The following is an 18,061-nucleotide window of genomic DNA, read 5'->3' as shown; positions in this document are numbered from 1 at the left end:
GGGTGACAGCACATTAGTTAACACAACATCAAACAACTCCATTTAGTATTTAGCATTGTGGTATTAGAAAACATGCTAGTTATGTTTTATAACACAGCCAGTGTAAACAGACTCTAACACAGTGCTTCTCAACCTATTTACCATTGTGGGCTTCATATGCACCTCTCTGTGTTGTGTGGGCTGGTGCATCCACACAATATATATACTAACTGTATGTCCCTGAGGATGCCACATGGGCCTCAGCTGTGTGCTGACTGGGCCACAAGTGGTCCATGGGTTGGGAACCACTGTTCTAACATGATCTCAAACTTGATTTGGCATTCAGTGTAGATAACATCTCTCCCCTTTCTTCTTAGGAATAGAAGAACCCAGCAGCATAAGAACTATGATACTGTGTCAGACCAATGGTCTGTCTAGTCCAGTATCCTGTCTCCAACAATGGCTAGAACCAGAGCTACAGGGTTAGTGTATAGAATAGGGCAGTCGGAATGATCCATCTTTCTTCCCCTTCCCACTCCCCCCTAGCTTCTGGTAGAGGTTTAGGGTTGTCCCGAGCATGGGGTTGCATTCTCAACCATCTTAGCTAGTAGCCATTGATGAATCTATCCTCCATGAACTTATCTAGTTTTTTTTTTTTTTAACCCAGTTATACTTTGACCATCACAACATCCCATAGCAATGAGTTCTAGAAGTTAATTGTGCAAAAAAGTACTTCCTCTTCTTTGTATTAAACCTGCTGCCTATTAATTTCACTGGGTGGCAGCTGGTTTTTGTTTTGTGGGAAAGAGTAAATAATATTTCTCTGTTCACTTTTTCTACACCATTCTTGATTTCGTAGACCTCTATCATATCCTTTTTAGTTGCATCTTCTCTAAGGTGAACCGCGCTAATCTTTGTAGTCTCTTCTTTTATGGAAGCTGTTCCATACCCTTCATCTTTGTTGCCCTTCTTGGAACCTGTTCCGGTTACATTCTGTCCTTTTTGAGATGGGGCAACCAGAAGTATTCAAGGACACCATGGATTTATATAGTGGCATTATGCTATTTTCAGTGTTCTTTACTATCCCTTCACTAATAGTTGCTAACATTCTGTTAGCCTTTTTGACTGCTATTGCATGTTGAGCTGAAGTTTTCAGAGAACTACCTACAAGTGATTCCAGTATCTCTTTTCTTCAGTGTATATATGCAGTAAATTGTGTTAGTTGTACACCCTGGACTCTACCCTTTTAATATAGGCCTCAAACCTTCAAATGCACATTTGCTTTAACTTTACACCCATGAGTAGTCCTATTGAAGTTAAACATGTGAATAAGTGTTTGGGGTTTGGGCCATAATAAGAATTCTTGTGACTTGATAGTGAGTGCTTATTGTGCTTCCTGTGCAGTTCTGTTTTTAAAACAAACAAACAAAAAAAACCTTTAATGCTGCATAATTGGACTCTAATCTTGATTTTTTTTTTCTTACAGTAGAAGTGGAAGGGACAGCTATGGTTAAGTTTGTATAATGGCCAGCATTCAAACTCCCTGTTTTCAGTAATTATGAAAGATTGTAACTTTCATCTTTTGGGGCTGCAATGTTTTAAGCTTTGCCTGAAGGTGAATTTTTCTTTACTAGTTTGGGAGGGTGGGAGAGGGGGTGCTGTCATTGAGCTCAGTGAGTTTTGAGTTCAGGGAGGGTGGATATACGATTCCCACTATAAAAAGTGGCAAAATGTATCTCTTTTGTAAATCGCCCAAGCAGCTGCAAAACTTGTAATGAAAAATTGAACTTCGTCTTGAAAATATTCCTGATTAAAGAGCAGAACTTTTTAATTTCTAATGATATCTTTTCAGCCAACAGCTCTCACTAATAGATTATATTTTATTTGGTAAATCCTCTGTGTATATGTACCTTCAGTATATTTTTCTCCGCACAACCATTTTAACCAGGCACCTGTGCATAGTCAGCCTTCCTTAGCTACAAGTTTTGTGAATTTGTTTAAAAAATACATGACGTAGAATGTACTATATGAGCACAGCATGCAATATTTACAAAGCTTTCTAGCTCAATCAAACAAAACCGAATTTCATCATAAAACCTCTCTTCATTTCTAGGTTTCAGTTCTCTCTCTTTTTAGCTGTGGAACTGTTTAAAAATAAATAACAAACATCATTGTTGCTTTAATAGCAAATTTTTTTGTTCCACTCATCTCATATTCAAAAATGTGTTTGCCTCTCTCTGGTCAAAGAGGAGTTATATACTGCTTGAGTACTGATAGAATTATTAAAATATATACCATTGAGCAGAAGGCACTTACTATATCATATGAAATCTCTACGTAAGTAAAGATGATCTTGACAGTTCCGTAACAGAACTGTGAGACATTGGGGTTCTTGTTGGATTATAAAGCCTCTTGAATATTGTCCTTTTCAGACAGGAAACCCGTATTAGTATTGGGGAAGGAGGATTACTCTTTATCAGTGTGATATTATCATGAGACCATAGCCATGTCAGGATGGTCGTGGGTGGTTATCTAATGCTGCTTTGGTCCTTACACAATCTCTGTTGAGAAGTTGTATTTTCTTGGAATAGGGAGCAGCCTCCCTGATCATAGCTAGAGAAGTCTGTGGAATTTCCATGGGTTATTAGCCACTAAAGCTGTGTTGGGCTGGCTAAAACACTTAAAGAAGAAGCTTATACCATTGCTACTGGAATACAAATAGCTGTTATACTACAGTACTTGGAATTCCTATAGAAATACCTTCTCCATAAGCCCCTTTTCTAGTCATGTTCTAGAGTTTTTTTTTTTTCTTTAGTTCTATTTTTTCCAATGAAAGCAGGATTATGATTTCTTCAGTTCATTTGCCCCGAGGTTGTAATTCTTTGTTTGTGGCATCATAATCCTTCATGCTGTAATCAATTGCAGTGTGAAAAAATGAGGATTTTGGCTTCAGAGAGGAATAATCAACAGCAGAACCAGACAAGCTGTTAAGAACATAGAACATGTTATACTTAATTTTCCTCTTCCCCTTATCTGAGAAAATGTGAGGAACTCTGAGTCAGATACACTGGTGAACACCTGAAACAAACATGGACTGCTCTGTTGTAAAGGAAGAAAACACTGCTTGATATCCACTTCTGTTAACCTGTCTTAAATTTGGGCACCAGCACTGCAGGAGGTAGCTTGAGAGGTGTGGGCTGCTGCTGTGTTCAGAGTGTCCACTAAACTTGCCTGGAGTATTATAGTTACAAAATGGAAAAAATGGTCTACTTCCCATTTACAGAGGGGCTAGGAGAGGTAAAAGCTAGTCATTGTGTGATATTGTGAAATTCTCAGCATATTTGAGTATGAGAGAACTGCAGCTTCCACTGTTTTGCTTCTTTCTTTAATTACACAAGGAAGTCAGTGTCTTTGATTATACTGGGGAGAGGATTTTTTGCCCCACAACAGAAAGGTACCATACCATAATGCAGAATTCACGATTTCTATGCTTTCTCAGCAGAGAAAGCAGACTAAAATTGAGGTGTCAGTGTCACGAACATGATTACTGTTGTTGTAATGTGATGTTATATTGTTGTTGTGTTGTTTATTTGTTATGATATGAAAAGTTGGAGAGCCTTTGAAATATTAGTTTAGTGAAAACACTTAAACCTATATTGGCTGACATTCGAGCTTTTTTCACATTCCATAAAAAAAGGAGTAAATTTAAAAATATATATTCCTTGTCTGCTCACCTTTAAAGAAATTGAATATGAAATGTAATCTATATTAATTGGTATATCTAACTACAAAGACTAAGGCCAGGTCTATACTACCACTTACTTCGGTATAACTAACATGGCTCTGGGGTGTGAAAAAGCCACCCCTCTGAGTGATATAAGTGACACCAACCTAAGCGCCGATGTGGACAGTGCTATGTTGGCCGTAGAGCGCCAACCGACATCATTACTGCCTCTCACGGAGGTGGATTCATTATGCTGACGGGAGAGCACTCTCCCGTCAGCATAGAGAGTCTTCACCAGACGTGCTACCACGGCACAGCTGCATCGGTGAAGCCACGCCGATGTATTGTTTCTAGTGTAGACTAGCCCTTCATCATAGTTTTTGAACCATCTTAGATCTAAAGAATAATCAGACAGAGTATACTGCTGTGTTGATAATTTGCAGTGTAGGAGTTAGGAATCAAATTCACCATTTGAGAAGTTTTTCAAAGTTTTTATAAGGCTGATTCATCGATGTGGTTAAAGTAATCAGCTGTTTAATAACCAGATACAGTTTGAGAAATAATACAAAACTTAAGGCATCATATAAATATAGGATAATTTCACTCATTTCCCAAAAAAAGGGTACTTGCATGAGAATGCTTCAAGGGACATGGACAAAGAGGCAATCTGGAAGGAAGATTAGGCAAATGTGAGGTATCTGATCTGGAAAACGTATATGTTTTCATGTTCACTATGATCTGAATTTTTCTTACATTTAAAAAAATACAACATTGATATATCTTCTGTCTTCTCTTTTTGAGTTAAAGGAAACAGCCTGTGCCAATGAACAAAAACATATTTTCTAGTATCAAAATGCTCTGTATTTGAATATTGTAAATATGCTTTTAAAAGTTCCTTTTGCTCAGCTTGAAGGATTAGTGGCTGCTATCTGAGCAGTACTGATGTGCAAGATTGTGGCAGTGCAGTTTGGCCCAGGCAGTGCGGAGGGGGAAAATAATCTTTTTTTGAAAGAGCTATTGACATACGTGGTTGGGGTAGTGAGACAGAAACAATGAAAACAAGATTATTTGCCAGTAGTGACTGGTAATAGCAATATCTTCTGTCAATCAGTCTTACATTTTCCTCTTTTTTTTTTTTTTTTTTTCTTTGCTAATACTTTTCACTGCTTAGGAAATTTCTACAACTGGCCTTACGTTGCTACTGTTAGTGTTCCTTTCCTCATGCAAGTAGTGTGATCCTGAAAGAATAATACTAATTGTTTTAATGATAGCTTAATCATTCCCATGCAAAGTCTTTAGTAATAAGGGAGGGGAATTGAAGAAAACATATTAAATATATGTAATTATATATGAATTATCAATTCATGTTTTTCCTTATGCATCAGTGCATTTTCAAATATAATTTTGTAACATTAGTTTTTGAGATTTTTCCCATATGTAGTTCTCTTGGTACACATAACTCATTTCAAATGTAAGGTTTGTTCCTGTTCTCATTTAAGGCAATGGCAAATCTGTAGTTGTCTTTAATATGAGTAGGATCAGACCCTCCATGTTTTGAATTCTGTGTGCTGAGAGAACCATGATTTACATATATGGGAAGGGCTCACAGAGGCTAGTGCTGTGACTAGTTTTTTTTAAAAAAACAGCCCAACACTCCTTAAGGGCAGATGTGTTGCTTGCCTGTTCACATCTGTTTAGGTTCTGAAAAACATGTTTTTCCAGGCTCTGACTCAACAAGCTGAGAAATGAGATATTTACATTTGTACCAGTGCTGATAATGAAAGAATAAGGCCTTGTCTACACTGCAAAGTTTTGTCAGCAAAAGCTGGGTTTTGCCTACTAAATAGGAGAGGTGTACACACTACAACGCTGATTTTTGTGGCAAAACAAAACAACCTCAATGAGCAGCATAAAGCTTTTTGTGGCAAAGTTAAAGTGACAAAGCAGCAGGGTAGACACTACTGTTCGTTTTGTTGACATAACTGGCTTCCACTAGTATCCCACAATGCCTGTCCTGACCACTTTGCTCACTGCTTTGATCTCTGCTGCCCTGTAGCCATGCACCTCTCCCCTTTCAAAGCTCCAGGAAGTATCTGACAGGTGAGTGTGCTGCTCCATTTAGGGAACAAAGAGCAAATCATTAATGTTAAAAGCTCTTGTTCTGCCCTGCACTAGGAATACAGACTGGGAGTTGGGGTGGGGAGGGACTGCTGTGCTGCTTTGACATTCCTCAGCAGGGAGAGCTCACAGAGCTACTCAGGATGCTGCTCCCTGCAGCTGAGGAGGCTGTGGGAGAAGTCCGAGGGAATCACAGAACCATAGGCAGGCAGGCAGAGCTGGCTGCTCTGGGACAGATTGTTGTGTCTAAAGCCCCTTTCAGAATGCGGCCCTGCGAGCACGGGCCAGAGGACTCAGGAGGAGCAGGGGCAGCCAGCCGCCGGAGAGAAGCAGCACTTCTCCCTTCAAAGACCACCAGAGAGAAGCGGCGCTTTCCCCTTCAAAGCGCCGCTTCTCTCCGGCCGCTGGCTGCGTGGCTGGCCCTGCTCCTCCTGAGTACTCCGGCCCATGCTTGCAGGGCCGCATTCCGAAAGGGGCTTTAGAGCTGCAGGCCAGGGCTCCGGGGCCCCCTTAGCAGCCCCTGTGTTCTGGGTGGCCCTGCTGGGTGGGGGGGGCAACTCTCAGAATCGCAGCTCCTAGAATCGCAGCCATGGAGGCGGTGTCGCGCTGCACAGAGCCACCTGCATATCCCCTGCACCAAACAGGAGCTGCCCAAGGTAAGTGCTCTGCACTTCCTGCCTGCCCCAGCCCTGAGCCTCCTCCCACACCCCCACTCTGAGCGCCCTCCCACACCCTAACTCCCTCCCAGACCCTGCACCCCCAGTCCTGAGCCCCAGGGGCATCTCCCCACCACAGTATATAATGCCTTTTGTCTGCCCCCCAAAAATTTCCTTGGAACCTAATCCCCTGCATTTACATTAAATCTTATGGGAAAATTGGATTAATTTAACATTGTTTCACTTAAAGTTGCATTTTTCAGGAACATAACTACAACTTTAAGTGAGGAGTTATTGTACTTGGTTTGTGATCAAATCACCACTTAATCTTTTCTTTGATAACCTAAATAGATTGAGCTTCTCAAGTCTCTCACTGTATGGTCTGTTTTCCAGTTCTTAAATCATTCTTGTGGTTCTTCTTCTCTAAACCCTCTACAATTTTTCAACATCCTCCTTAAAGTATGGACACTGGAACTAGGCACAATATTCCAGTAGAAGATTCATTGGTATTGTAGTTAAAGGTAATATAACTCCTTTTCTTACTCAATATTACTTGTTTATACATCCAAGGATTGCATTAGCTCTTTTAGCTAGAGCTTCTCACTGGCAGCTCATGTTCATCTGGTTGTCATCCATGATTTCTAAGTTCTCTTTAGAGTCCCGCATCTCATAAGTATGGCTTATATTCTTTGTTACAAGTTGTGTGACCTTGGCTCACCTGTCGTTAGATCTAAAGGAAGAAAACGCCATCGTACAGAGGCACAGAATATGGCCAAAGGTTGCTTCCGAGTCTTTGGATAAAACAGCACATTTTGTAGCAAATGCAGTTAGAAAAGATATGCTCTAAGTTCCCCCAGAGCGTGTGAACAAAAGTAGATCTGTTCCCATACAAGGCAGAACTTAAAGTGAGAGAGCCGGTGAAACCCAGAAGAAACCCTGAAGGATTCAAAATCCATTCTTCATTCGTTGGATCTGTATCCGTTAATGGTTAAGGCAGGTAAACCGGTTAACATTTTTACATCCCTACAGGAAAGGCATGGACAAATTGGAGAAAGTCCAGAAGAGAGCAACAAAAATGATTAAAGGTCTAGAAAACATGATCTATGAGGAAAGATTGAAAAAAATTGGGTTTGTTTAGTCTGGAGAAGACTGGGAGGGAACATAATCTTCAAGTACATAAAAGGTTGTTACAAGGAGAAGGGAGGCAAATTGTTCTCATTAATCTTTGAGGACAGGACAAGAAGCAATGGGCTTAAATGTAGCAAGGGAGGTTTAGGTTGGGTATTAGGAAAAACATCCTAACTGTCAGGGTAGTTGAGCACTGGAATAAATCGCCTAGGGAGGCTGTGGAATCTTCATCACTGGAGATTTTTAAGAACAGGTTAGACAAACACCTGTCAAGAGTGTTCTAGTTATTACATAGTCCTGCCTTGACTTCAGGGGCCTGGACTCGATGACTTTTTGAGGTCCCTTCCAGTTTTATGATTGACAGTTATAAGTGGCCCAGAAATACAATAGCAGGTAGGGATGTAAAATGTTAACCAGTAAGCATTAGGCTTACCGGTTAAACGACCTTAACTGTTAACCTCCAGTCATGTGGCACCGGCAAGCCACTGGCTCCCCGGCCACACCTGTCCTTGTCCCACCGGCCAGCCAGCTGACCCCAGTCCCATGTCTGGCTGACTGACCCCAGCCCCCACCTTGCTGGCCAGAGCAACCACAGCCCCTCTCCCTTTAATCAGTTAACCGTTTAAATGATATTTTAATTGTTTAAACAGTTAATTTTTTTAACAATATTTACATTCCTAATAGCAAGTAGGGTGCAGCTTTATATTAAGGTACATCCCATAGAAGTAGATGCATTATGTAAGCTTCTACCTGTCTCAAACAAGTGCTCCTAATCACTCGTTCTCTTGACCATTGTACTCTGAAATGCATTTTAAGAGAGCAGAGGACCTGCAAAAGGCAAAGTGGAGTAGTCTGATATTCCAGTTTTAGGACTAGAGCTGACTGCAGGGCCAAGGCATTGTGATTATACCTTGTTTTAAAAATTATAAAGTGCTCTGCTGCACCTTAACTATAACTCGGCTTGTCAGGATTCAATCTAAATCATTGGTCAGTAAATCTTGATTTCATTTGACACAGATATCCATGGTTAGCTGTTGGCCAACACAGCCTCCCCTGCACCAAGCGCAGAGGTGAGCAAACTACAGCCCGCGGGCCACATGCGGCCCGCGGGACCATTCTGCGTGGCCCCTGAGCTCCTGCTGGGCAGCTAGCCCCCAGACCCTCCCCCACTGTTCCCTTTCTCCCGCAGCCATGCTGCCACGCGGGCAGAGCTCAGGGCAGCAGGGCTGTGTGCTCATGCAGGGCAGCGTGTCTGGCTTCAGCCAGGAGGTGCGGCTCCAGACATGCTGCTCTGAGTCGCATGGTAAGGGGGCCGGAGGGTCTTCAAGGACAGTCAGGGGGCAGAGGTTCGGGTGGGAGCAGGGGACGGGGAACAGGGGGGATTGAGTAGGAGATGGGCTGCCAGGGGGCGGGGGTGTGGATAGGGGGTGGGGCAGTCAGGGGACAGGGAGCAGGGCGGGTTAGATGGGGCGCAGAGTCCTGGGGGGTGGCTAGGGGCGTGGGTCCTGCGAGTGGCCGGTCAGGGGACAAGGGGTAGGGGGTTGGATGAGTGGGGGGTTCTGAGGGGGGCAGTTGGGGCGGAAAGTGGGAGGGGGCGGATAGGGGGCCAGGGCCAGGCTGTTTGGGGGGCACAGCCCTCCCTACCAAGCCCTCCATACAGTTTCGCACCCTGATGTGGCTCTCAGGCCAAAAAGTTTGCCCACCCCTGACCTAGCGCCTTCAGGGATCCCAATCTCTGCAGGCCCAAGATGTGGGGAAGGTCCTGATTCTGGTGAGGTAGAGCAGAGATCTGGACTAGGACTGTGAGGAGCAGGAAAAGGAGGAGGATGGGCCCCTGCTTTCGGGAGAGGTGATCCTGTTGCAAAATGGCTCCTGCTTGGGGATGTCCCCCCTCCCTGGCTGATGAGTGAGTGAGCAGGTATTGACAGTGGGGCTGCAGGGGGCTCCCTGCACAGCCCTGGGACCAAAGACAGCAGTGTGGTCTTTCCTCCCCCCCTCCCCCCCCCCCAGCCAGGTGATCCTGGCTTTGTTCCACCAGGATTGTGGTCTTCTCCCATCTTACTTTGTGCCTGTAGGAATTGGGTGTCACTGCCTGCAGGGAACCCCCTGCAGTACCCACTGTCCCAGTGCTGCTCACTCACTCATGGTTGGGAGTGTGGGAGTCATACTGCAACAGGGTGGCCTCCTCCGTAGCTGTGGCTTGCCCTCCTTTTAATCCTGGGGGGGTGGGGTGGGGTGTCGCTACTCTGCTATGGTCTGCCCAGCCAAGATCTCAGCTTTTTCTGCATCTTGCACCTGCAGGGACTGGATGTCATTAAAGAATTATTGTCTGACCCCTCCCCACCACCTTGATTTCCCCCAACTTTGAAATTCAAGTAGATAAAAATAAAGTAAACAAAGCCCCATAATTTCATTCAACTGAGAAAATTAAAATAAATAAAAATCGATATTATCCATTAAAATAACAAAAACAAATATTGAATTCTGCCAAGCCTAAATATAACTAGGGTACAAAGCTTGTCTAGCAAGAATATTTTACAACTGTGTAGTTTATGGTAATTATCAATGGTTAACCTGTAGAAAAATTGAGTTAAAAGGAGCATGTTCACATTAACAGTAGTGTACTTGATCTTAAAAAGTAAATGTCACAAGACTGAAAATCTCTCCTTATCACTTCAGCAAAAATTTAGAGGAACTTACAGTGTGTGTGAGTTGTAGAAATAACTATGCTAAAAAACCATGCTAACCCTTCTCTTTTTCTATTTATTGTCCATTCCACAAAATTACTTATGCATTAGCAGAGTGGACATAAATTTTATGGCTATTTGAGACATTCAGCAAATATTAATCAATTTATTTGTTTCATTATTTTGCAGATAACTTCAGTATTCAACAAATCATCTTTTGTTGTGTGCTTGTTACCTCTATTTCACCCCTCACTCTAGCATTCTAATCAATAAAAATTAGGATAACTTTCTGATAGGCTTAGGGCCAAATTCTATTTTAGGGTATGTAACCACTGAGTTAAATGGAAATATGTGCAAATAAAACCTTTATGCCACACTACATTACAGGTGGAACTGCCTACTGTTAAGGTTGCCCAGCACTTCCTATTATAAAAATATATGATCGTGTAATGAAAAGCTATATCATAATGAATACAGACAGTGGAGTCAAATTAAGGTTGAACAGGCAGCCTTAATTCTGGCATTTCCTAACTTCTGAGTGCTTGATTTTGCAACCTTAATAAAGTTCTTTTGACCTAGTGTTTGTAATTTATTTATATATATAATTGATATATTTTATATGTATTTATATATCCTTATCAGTATCTACATATAAAAACATCAGCCAACATAATGGTAAAATATCATAATTCTGAACTCTCAATTTGGTAAAAATTAAACACTATGTATTAGGTCTTCAAATCCATATGTGGAGTCTATGTAGTAACAGAAGTCATCCTGGATCATCTAATAAGTTTTACTATTTTTCAATATATATTTTCTCTTTTTTTCACCTTTAGTGCTCTTAATGGTAGGCTGTTTGAGTTGCTTGCTGCGGAAATAGGGAGCAGTCGTTCCCTCCTCCAGTAATTGAGGTTTAACAAAAGTATTTGAGAAAGGAAACACGTTTTTTAGGTATAATCATATATAGCGGTAGCTCAGAGAGCAAAACCACAGTAGGAAGTCAACATAAAATCTATGAGCAGCAAAGAAAAATTAAAAAGTTTTTCAGTACACAATAAAGAGAGATGCTTAGAAATCTTTCAGAACCTGCAGAAATATATTTTCTCCATTTTGCTCTTATTCTAAGCACTGTATCTCTATGTATGTGTGTATACATATAAAATTAGACAGTCACTGCATCCAAAGAGAGAGCAATCTAGAAACCACAACAAGAAGTTAAAAAAATTACTTCTGTTGAACAGTGGTTGACAATAAGGTTAAAGCATATTATCTGGATACCCATCAAACAAAATTAAATTTTGTTGTGAGGTGCAATTCCATGTTACAAAATAAATTTTCTTTACTACTTTCATTTTATACTATTTTTATGGAAGTCAACATTAATCTAAAAACTGAACCTTCTCATCTGAACAAGTCAACAACAATACCCCCAGGTCATTTTCAAAGGTAGTTGTCTAAAGTTAAGCACCAAAACCCATAATTAGGCACCTAAATCAATAATCTGATTTTCATAGGTATGGAACCCTCCAGCTCCCTTTTGACCTTAAAATAATTACAATAAAATGTCTACCAGTTTGTGCTTTCTTGTGTAGGAAGGCTTGTGATATTCTTTGTAATCTAAACCAAAAATTACATATAAGGGGAAAATAATAAGATAAATGTATAACCAATAGGCACTGTGAAATGTTTTTTGAAATGTATCATTTAATTTTGTTTAATATGATGGCGTAGAGCATAGCTGGGAATGGTAGTCAGTTTTTATATATTATGCCATTTCTTGAGGGATCATAAATGCCTATAATAAACTAATTTAGAAAATCCAGACATGAACTGATATGTGCGTGCACTTGCAAACTTTTGAGACTTCCAGACTTTCTAGACTTAGTATTCTGTTAGAAAGGCTGACTGGTTTCTGTGTATTTGAGGAAAAAGATCGGAAGAAAATTATCTGCTTGTCATGCAGATACAATTATTTTTGTCAATTTTTTATTTTTATTTAAAGAAAAATACTTACATAATGTATTTCTTTCCAACCCCATGAAATATTCTGTCAGTTTCTTAATAAATTCCATTTTTTAATGTAGTCGATAAACATTTTCAATAACTTACGTTATTCCATGCTTGCTTAAATGTGCTGAAATCTTGAGCTCTTTGTATTCCCAGGCAGACTGCTGCTATAAAACTTGCCTAGTTTCAGTTTTGTAATATTTCTGTAGCAAGTGCTGTATGTTTACAACACTAAAAATTTCCATTTTTTACACTAGATAAATCAGATAAATATGATTCCAGAGATGTGGAAAGATTGCAGCAAGATGATAATTGGATTGAAAATTATTTAATTTGGCGTCATGATGTTGTGGATGATACACTGAAGATGATTGATGAAAGCTTTCAGTGGAGGAAAGAATACATGGTCAACGGTAAGATGTCATTTACTGCTAATTAATATGTTGGTGATGTATGTCAGTTTCTCACTGAATTATACCGAAGGCTCTATATACCGTTTCATTAAGTACCAATGCAAATGGCTATATAAATTCTTCTTTGTCAAGTTGACATATCAATCGCTAGTTGTGCTTTATAATTTGGTGCGGCTGGGTTGTGAGCAGTGGAGTTATGCAATAGCCTACTGGGTCAAAGATAATTTGGAATTTGAAGGGGTTGGGGAGTTTGCTGGACTTCAATTCTTTGTGTGTTCCTCAGGTGCAAACTTCTACGGGAATAAAAATTCTCCTCCTCTGGTCTGAAAATTATTCAGGAGAAGGTGGCCCATAGCTGGGAAGACACATGCCCTGCAGGGATCATTAGCTCCTCTACTACTGAGAGGAAAGCAGAATCTTTTCAGATTAGTAAAACTAATTAAACTTGTGAAATGTGATAATTGCAGTTATTACTGTAGTGTCCAGAGGCTCCAATCAAAACAGGGTCCCATTGTGCTTTGTGCTGTATAAACACACACAAAGACAGCGCCTGCCCCAAATAGCATACAGTCTAAATTAAGAAAAGTTGCAACAAGTGGGTGCAACAGAGTGGGGATGTAGGAGGGAGGCCAATGCTAACAAAATATTTGTAGGTCTTTTTTCCTCCAGCCATCTATATCTACTTTGTTTTCTTCTCTCTTCCCACACAGATGCTAACCTTTTTCTAGCTTAGTTTAAAACAAAAAAGAGGAAAAAATTAGTTTGCAAATAGGTTTATCCCTCTATTTTACAATTCATTTATCTCACACATATGAAGATTATTTTGAATATGAAGTTTCTTATTCTGTTTTAAGATTAAATGGTATTTTGTAGTGACTTTTAAACAGCAAAAATAAGGATGCCTGTTTGCTTTGCAGATTTGTCTGAAGCTGCCCTTCCAAAATGGTTATTTGAAAATGGCGCTCTTTACCTGCATGGATATGATAAAGAGGGCTACAAGTTATGTAAGTTACATGCACTCTTCTTTTTTCAGTTATCTATTAGTGTGTTTATATATATATATATATAATTCTACATGTTCATGTTGGAAGTAATTACTTATCAGGAACTACCTTTGTGGAAATAAATGAGGAAATCAAGTGAATTTTCAATGAATATCTGACATAGATCATGGGCAAATGGTAACATTTCATTTTTCATCATGTATTATTAAGACCTTTAGCCATGCTCGTTGAGTCCAAGAGTCTTTTACTAGAGAGGAAAAATCTTTAGTATTCATATTTTGTAGCTTGAAATTCAGGTTTCTCATTGTAGTGTTCATGATCCCCGAAAGCTCGTTGTTAAGGTTACATTCAGTTTTCCTTCATAAACTTTACCTCCCATCCCAGTTTTGTAGTGCAGTTATAAAGTGTTACATTAAAATGCAATGTTTTTATCTCTTTTGCTACGAATATATAGCCATCTACAGGACAGCATATTGTCATTGCAATCACTTGGTACAGCTGTAACACACCATGCTTACACATACTTGAACTGGTGCACAAGTTTTCACATCACTGTTTGAATTGAACTTGTTCTGAGAAAGGCCTTGGCCCTCCATTGCTATTTACTGCCCCTATGCAGTAACAGTATAGGCAACAAGCACTGGCATTACAGATGCAATGGTGTAATTAGTTTTCCCTGTTTAATCCTCCAGTTCTCCTGATCATCTTTCCAGGTTACCTTTGACAGCCCAGAGAACTGGCTGTCATATGGCAAATCCCTTGGTTACCAGCTGCATGCGGGCCCAAAAATGCTCAAAGTACTGTAGTATCCACTCAGGTCTCAGATTTGCCTACCTCCTCCTGCCTCCCCCTCCCCAATCTCATTGAACGTAGCAGCACTTGAAGAGGTATGAACCACTCCTCCTCAACTTGTTTTAAAATAATAAAATAGAAAAGAGGCAGGCGGGGAGGAGGAAACAATTTTTTGTGCTTAATAATAGCACTTAAATGATCCCAGTTACCCATTGAAAAAAGTCAAATTACAAAGGTGATGTGTGAGGTCCCTTTGTTTGCTCCTATTGTTGTATGTTTGGAAACAACTTTCTATTTATTTAGGTTAGGATGTCTATCTTTGCAGTGGAAAAAGATAGAGACTTCATTTAAATGAAAATACAGAATTTTCAAAATGTAGAATATAGCAAAAAAATGCAGTGAGACCTGATTGAAAATAGCAGATGAGCTTTTCTTGTCTCCTCTCTCCCGTGTGTGGGGGCCTTTTTGCAGGGTCAGTTTATTTCAGAAGTGTGTGTATCTCTATGTAAATGTAATTCTAAAAATCTACTTCATCTTTCTGTTCCTGTCAGTTACCTAATGATAACAGACAGTGAGAATGTTCATTGTTGTCATACGGACATGGAATTTTATTACTCTGTGAATCCCACAGATCTCCGACTTCCTCCCGAAAAGGTGTCCAGTGAGCATGCTCAGAAAATATTTTGTAGTTAGTTAGGCTTTATTTCCCCCCAAATCAAATATAGACACTAGTTCTTAGTAAGTGTTCTAAGGTGGATTGATTTAAATCATCCATTTTAATCAATTTTTCCATTTGTACTTCAGTTATTTTCTAAAGAAAGATGCTTCTCATTGGTTGGTTGTAACATATTGATTCACAATTAAATAAAGCCATTACACCAAATTTGGCGCACCTTTTTGCTACCTAGCAGGTACCCTATAACTATGTATATTTATTTAAGCAATTTATAGCTCAATATTTTCAGATTCTTATTGTTCATTCTCCATATGTTAGAAAATCATGCATATTATATTACTTATTTGCTAGATAATTACCTTTTTGCTCATGATTTGTATCAAGTTGTGTTAGGATTGTAACTGGAATTTAAACAAACACACAACAGTATATTAATCTTCTATTTAAATGTTTTAAGATATTATAAGTATAGGCTTTAACATATTTTGTGTTAAATTCAGATTTCATTTTAAAGAGGTTTATTTTTTGAAAGAAAAACTTAGTGTAATTTAAATACAAAAAAAATCATAGGTTTTTATCCACCCTGAAGGGTTCTATTCATGCCAAGATGAAAATTTTAAGAACTGTTGGCAGTTTGCTTCAGAGGCGTGAGCCAAGTTTGGGAGTTCTAATTTTGATGCTTGCACTAAAATGAAAGAATAGAGAATGCCTCGCAACCTTAACAATAGTGACTGTATCCAGAATCTGGTAAAATTAGTTCTTAGTGTCTGTATGACTATAGACTTTATTCAGGAAACAGATCATGGTAGATGCAGGTTTTGTGTAGAAGCATTTGGGGGAGAGAGAGAGAATGTGTGTGCATTTGTTATTCACTACTGCTAGCATTCAACTAAACAAATATATATAAAAAAAACCCTATATTTTCCCTTTTGTTCTTCTATACCTTGTGTTCTGTATGAAAACACCAGAGTCAAAAATATCATTATTTTACCACTGTTTCTATAAGAACAGCTGTGAAATGGCTGACAATATAGAAACTGTACATAGCTGTATCGAGGAGTTGGTGGATTTTGTCAGAGGTCACTTAACACTTACCACTAATATGATTCTGGTATTCTGATAAGTTGTTGAAGTTTTTTATATACATGTATGTTTTCTTTGTAGTCTGGTTCAGGGTGAAGTTTCATACAAAAGATCCTAAACTACAGTTTGAAAAAAAGAAGTTTGTAGCCTTTTGGTTAGAGCATTATGCCAGAAGAGAGCATGGGAAGCCTTTAACAGTGGTGTTTGACATGGCTGAAACTGGAGTCAGTCACATAGTAAGCATTTTAATTCTGATTTCTGTTTAGACTGTATAGCTTAATCGAGCAGGTCCTGTGCAGCACATTAAATCTAAATTATACAGCAAAGGTCCTAGAATCTTGATCTCATAACTGCCCCCTTCTCCCAGGCAGTCCTGGCAGGTGGCTTTTACGCAGCCTGGTGGCAACTAAGGCTTTTTGTTATGTATTTTCTCTTCCCCTTTTGAAGTGAGGCAAAGGTTACTTCATTTACTAGGCGGAGGAAGAGTTACCACAGTCGCACTTAACAGCAACTGTCTACCCTACTATACCCTGACTCACTATCTGCCACTGCATCCAAAAATGCCAAATTAGTATGGGAGGGATAGCTCAGTGGTTTGAGCATTGGCCTGCTAAACCCAGGGTTGTGAGTTCAATCCTTGAGGGGGCCACTTAGGGATCTGGGGAAAATCAGTACTTGGTCCTGCTAGTGAAGGCAGGGGGCTGGACTCGATGACCTCTCGGGGTCCCTTCCAGCTCTATGAGATAGGTATATCTCCATATATTTTTTTTATCTCCATATTGTTAGTATTTTTGTTTCCTGCAATGAAATGGCACCCACTTACAGCAGTTGTGAATTTGACCCATACAGCCTGCCTCTAGTTACTGACATCAGTCTGTAACTTTCAAGAGCCCCAAATTCACAAAATTATATTTACTAAAGGAGGGGGCTAAAACACACTTAATGTAGAGCCTCTATTTGTAGAGTAGGAATATAAATGTGGCAAAGTATAGATGTTGGGTGTTCTGTAATTTGTTTATGGCCATGATCTAAAGCTTCAAGTCCATAATGTTTTTTGCATTATACTGAAATGACTATCTATTTCAAGCTGAAAATCATGAATTTCATTAGAAGTTTTTTCATTTTAAAAGGTTGTTCTCCGATAATGTGTATTTCCAACTCAATCTTCAGGATTTCAATTTGCAAAGCTACAATGACTAGTTATAAATGATATTTCTTCTCTTGCATCCTCTGCATATTCCCACCAATGGGGTGTGACAGCGGGGGCAGCCTAGAAGTCGGAACCTTCTTGTAGCAGTATGCATTAGAGGGCTCACGTGTTGCTCCTGCCCTTTCCCTCAGCATTCCTGAACGTTCCGAGGGGGCGTTTTGCTCCTTGCTGCCTCAGTTCCTTCCAACCACAGCAGCAGACAGATGTGAACGGATACAGTTCCCTTCCACTAAAAAAGATTTAGTGCCTTTAGGGATAGTTTTACTATTAGGTATGGTTCAGATCTATTATGAGTTTAGATTGTTCGTTTAGGATAAATTTTGTTTTATACTTAAATCTTCTATTCCAACTACTGGTTGCATGCAGATCCAAATCTGAAAAGATCAGGTTTTAAAATGTATACATCATTTGCAATGGTCTTCGTGGCATTGGATTGCTTGCACTCAATTCCTAGCATGCCTGGGTGAGCTTCACTCTCCTTTAAGATGTACGAACTGCAGCACCTTTACCCCATGAGCAAGAAAGAAATGTCAGAATAGGCTACAAGCCTTATTGTTACAAGCAGCTCTGGCTGCAACTCC

General features: G+C 39.8%; 1 protein-coding gene across 7 annotated transcripts in view; it reads left to right on the top strand.

Moving 5' to 3' along the window:
- MOSPD2 (motile sperm domain containing 2) overlaps positions 1-18,061 on the top strand; it is a 137,631-nt gene that overhangs the window by 1,154 nt on the left and 118,416 nt on the right. For all 7 annotated transcript variants that reach the window (XR_004643833.1, XR_004643832.1, XR_004643830.1 and 4 more), the window contains 3 exons: positions 12,560-12,715; positions 13,633-13,719; positions 16,352-16,506. Coding sequence is in view for 3 of the 7 variants with exons in the window: in XM_034756593.1 (XP_034612484.1) it covers positions 12,560-12,715; positions 13,633-13,719; positions 16,352-16,506 (398 nt within the window). In the remaining 4 variants the exon portion in view is untranslated. The remainder of the gene's footprint in view (positions 1-12,559; positions 12,716-13,632; positions 13,720-16,351; positions 16,507-18,061) is intronic.

The sequence above is a fragment of the Trachemys scripta genome, chromosome 1 (genome assembly GCF_013100865.1).
Source record: "Trachemys scripta elegans isolate TJP31775 chromosome 1, CAS_Tse_1.0, whole genome shotgun sequence".
Taxonomy (NCBI): Eukaryota; Metazoa; Chordata; order Testudines; family Emydidae; genus Trachemys; species Trachemys scripta.
This window is presented reverse-complemented; position numbering and strand designations above follow the sequence as displayed.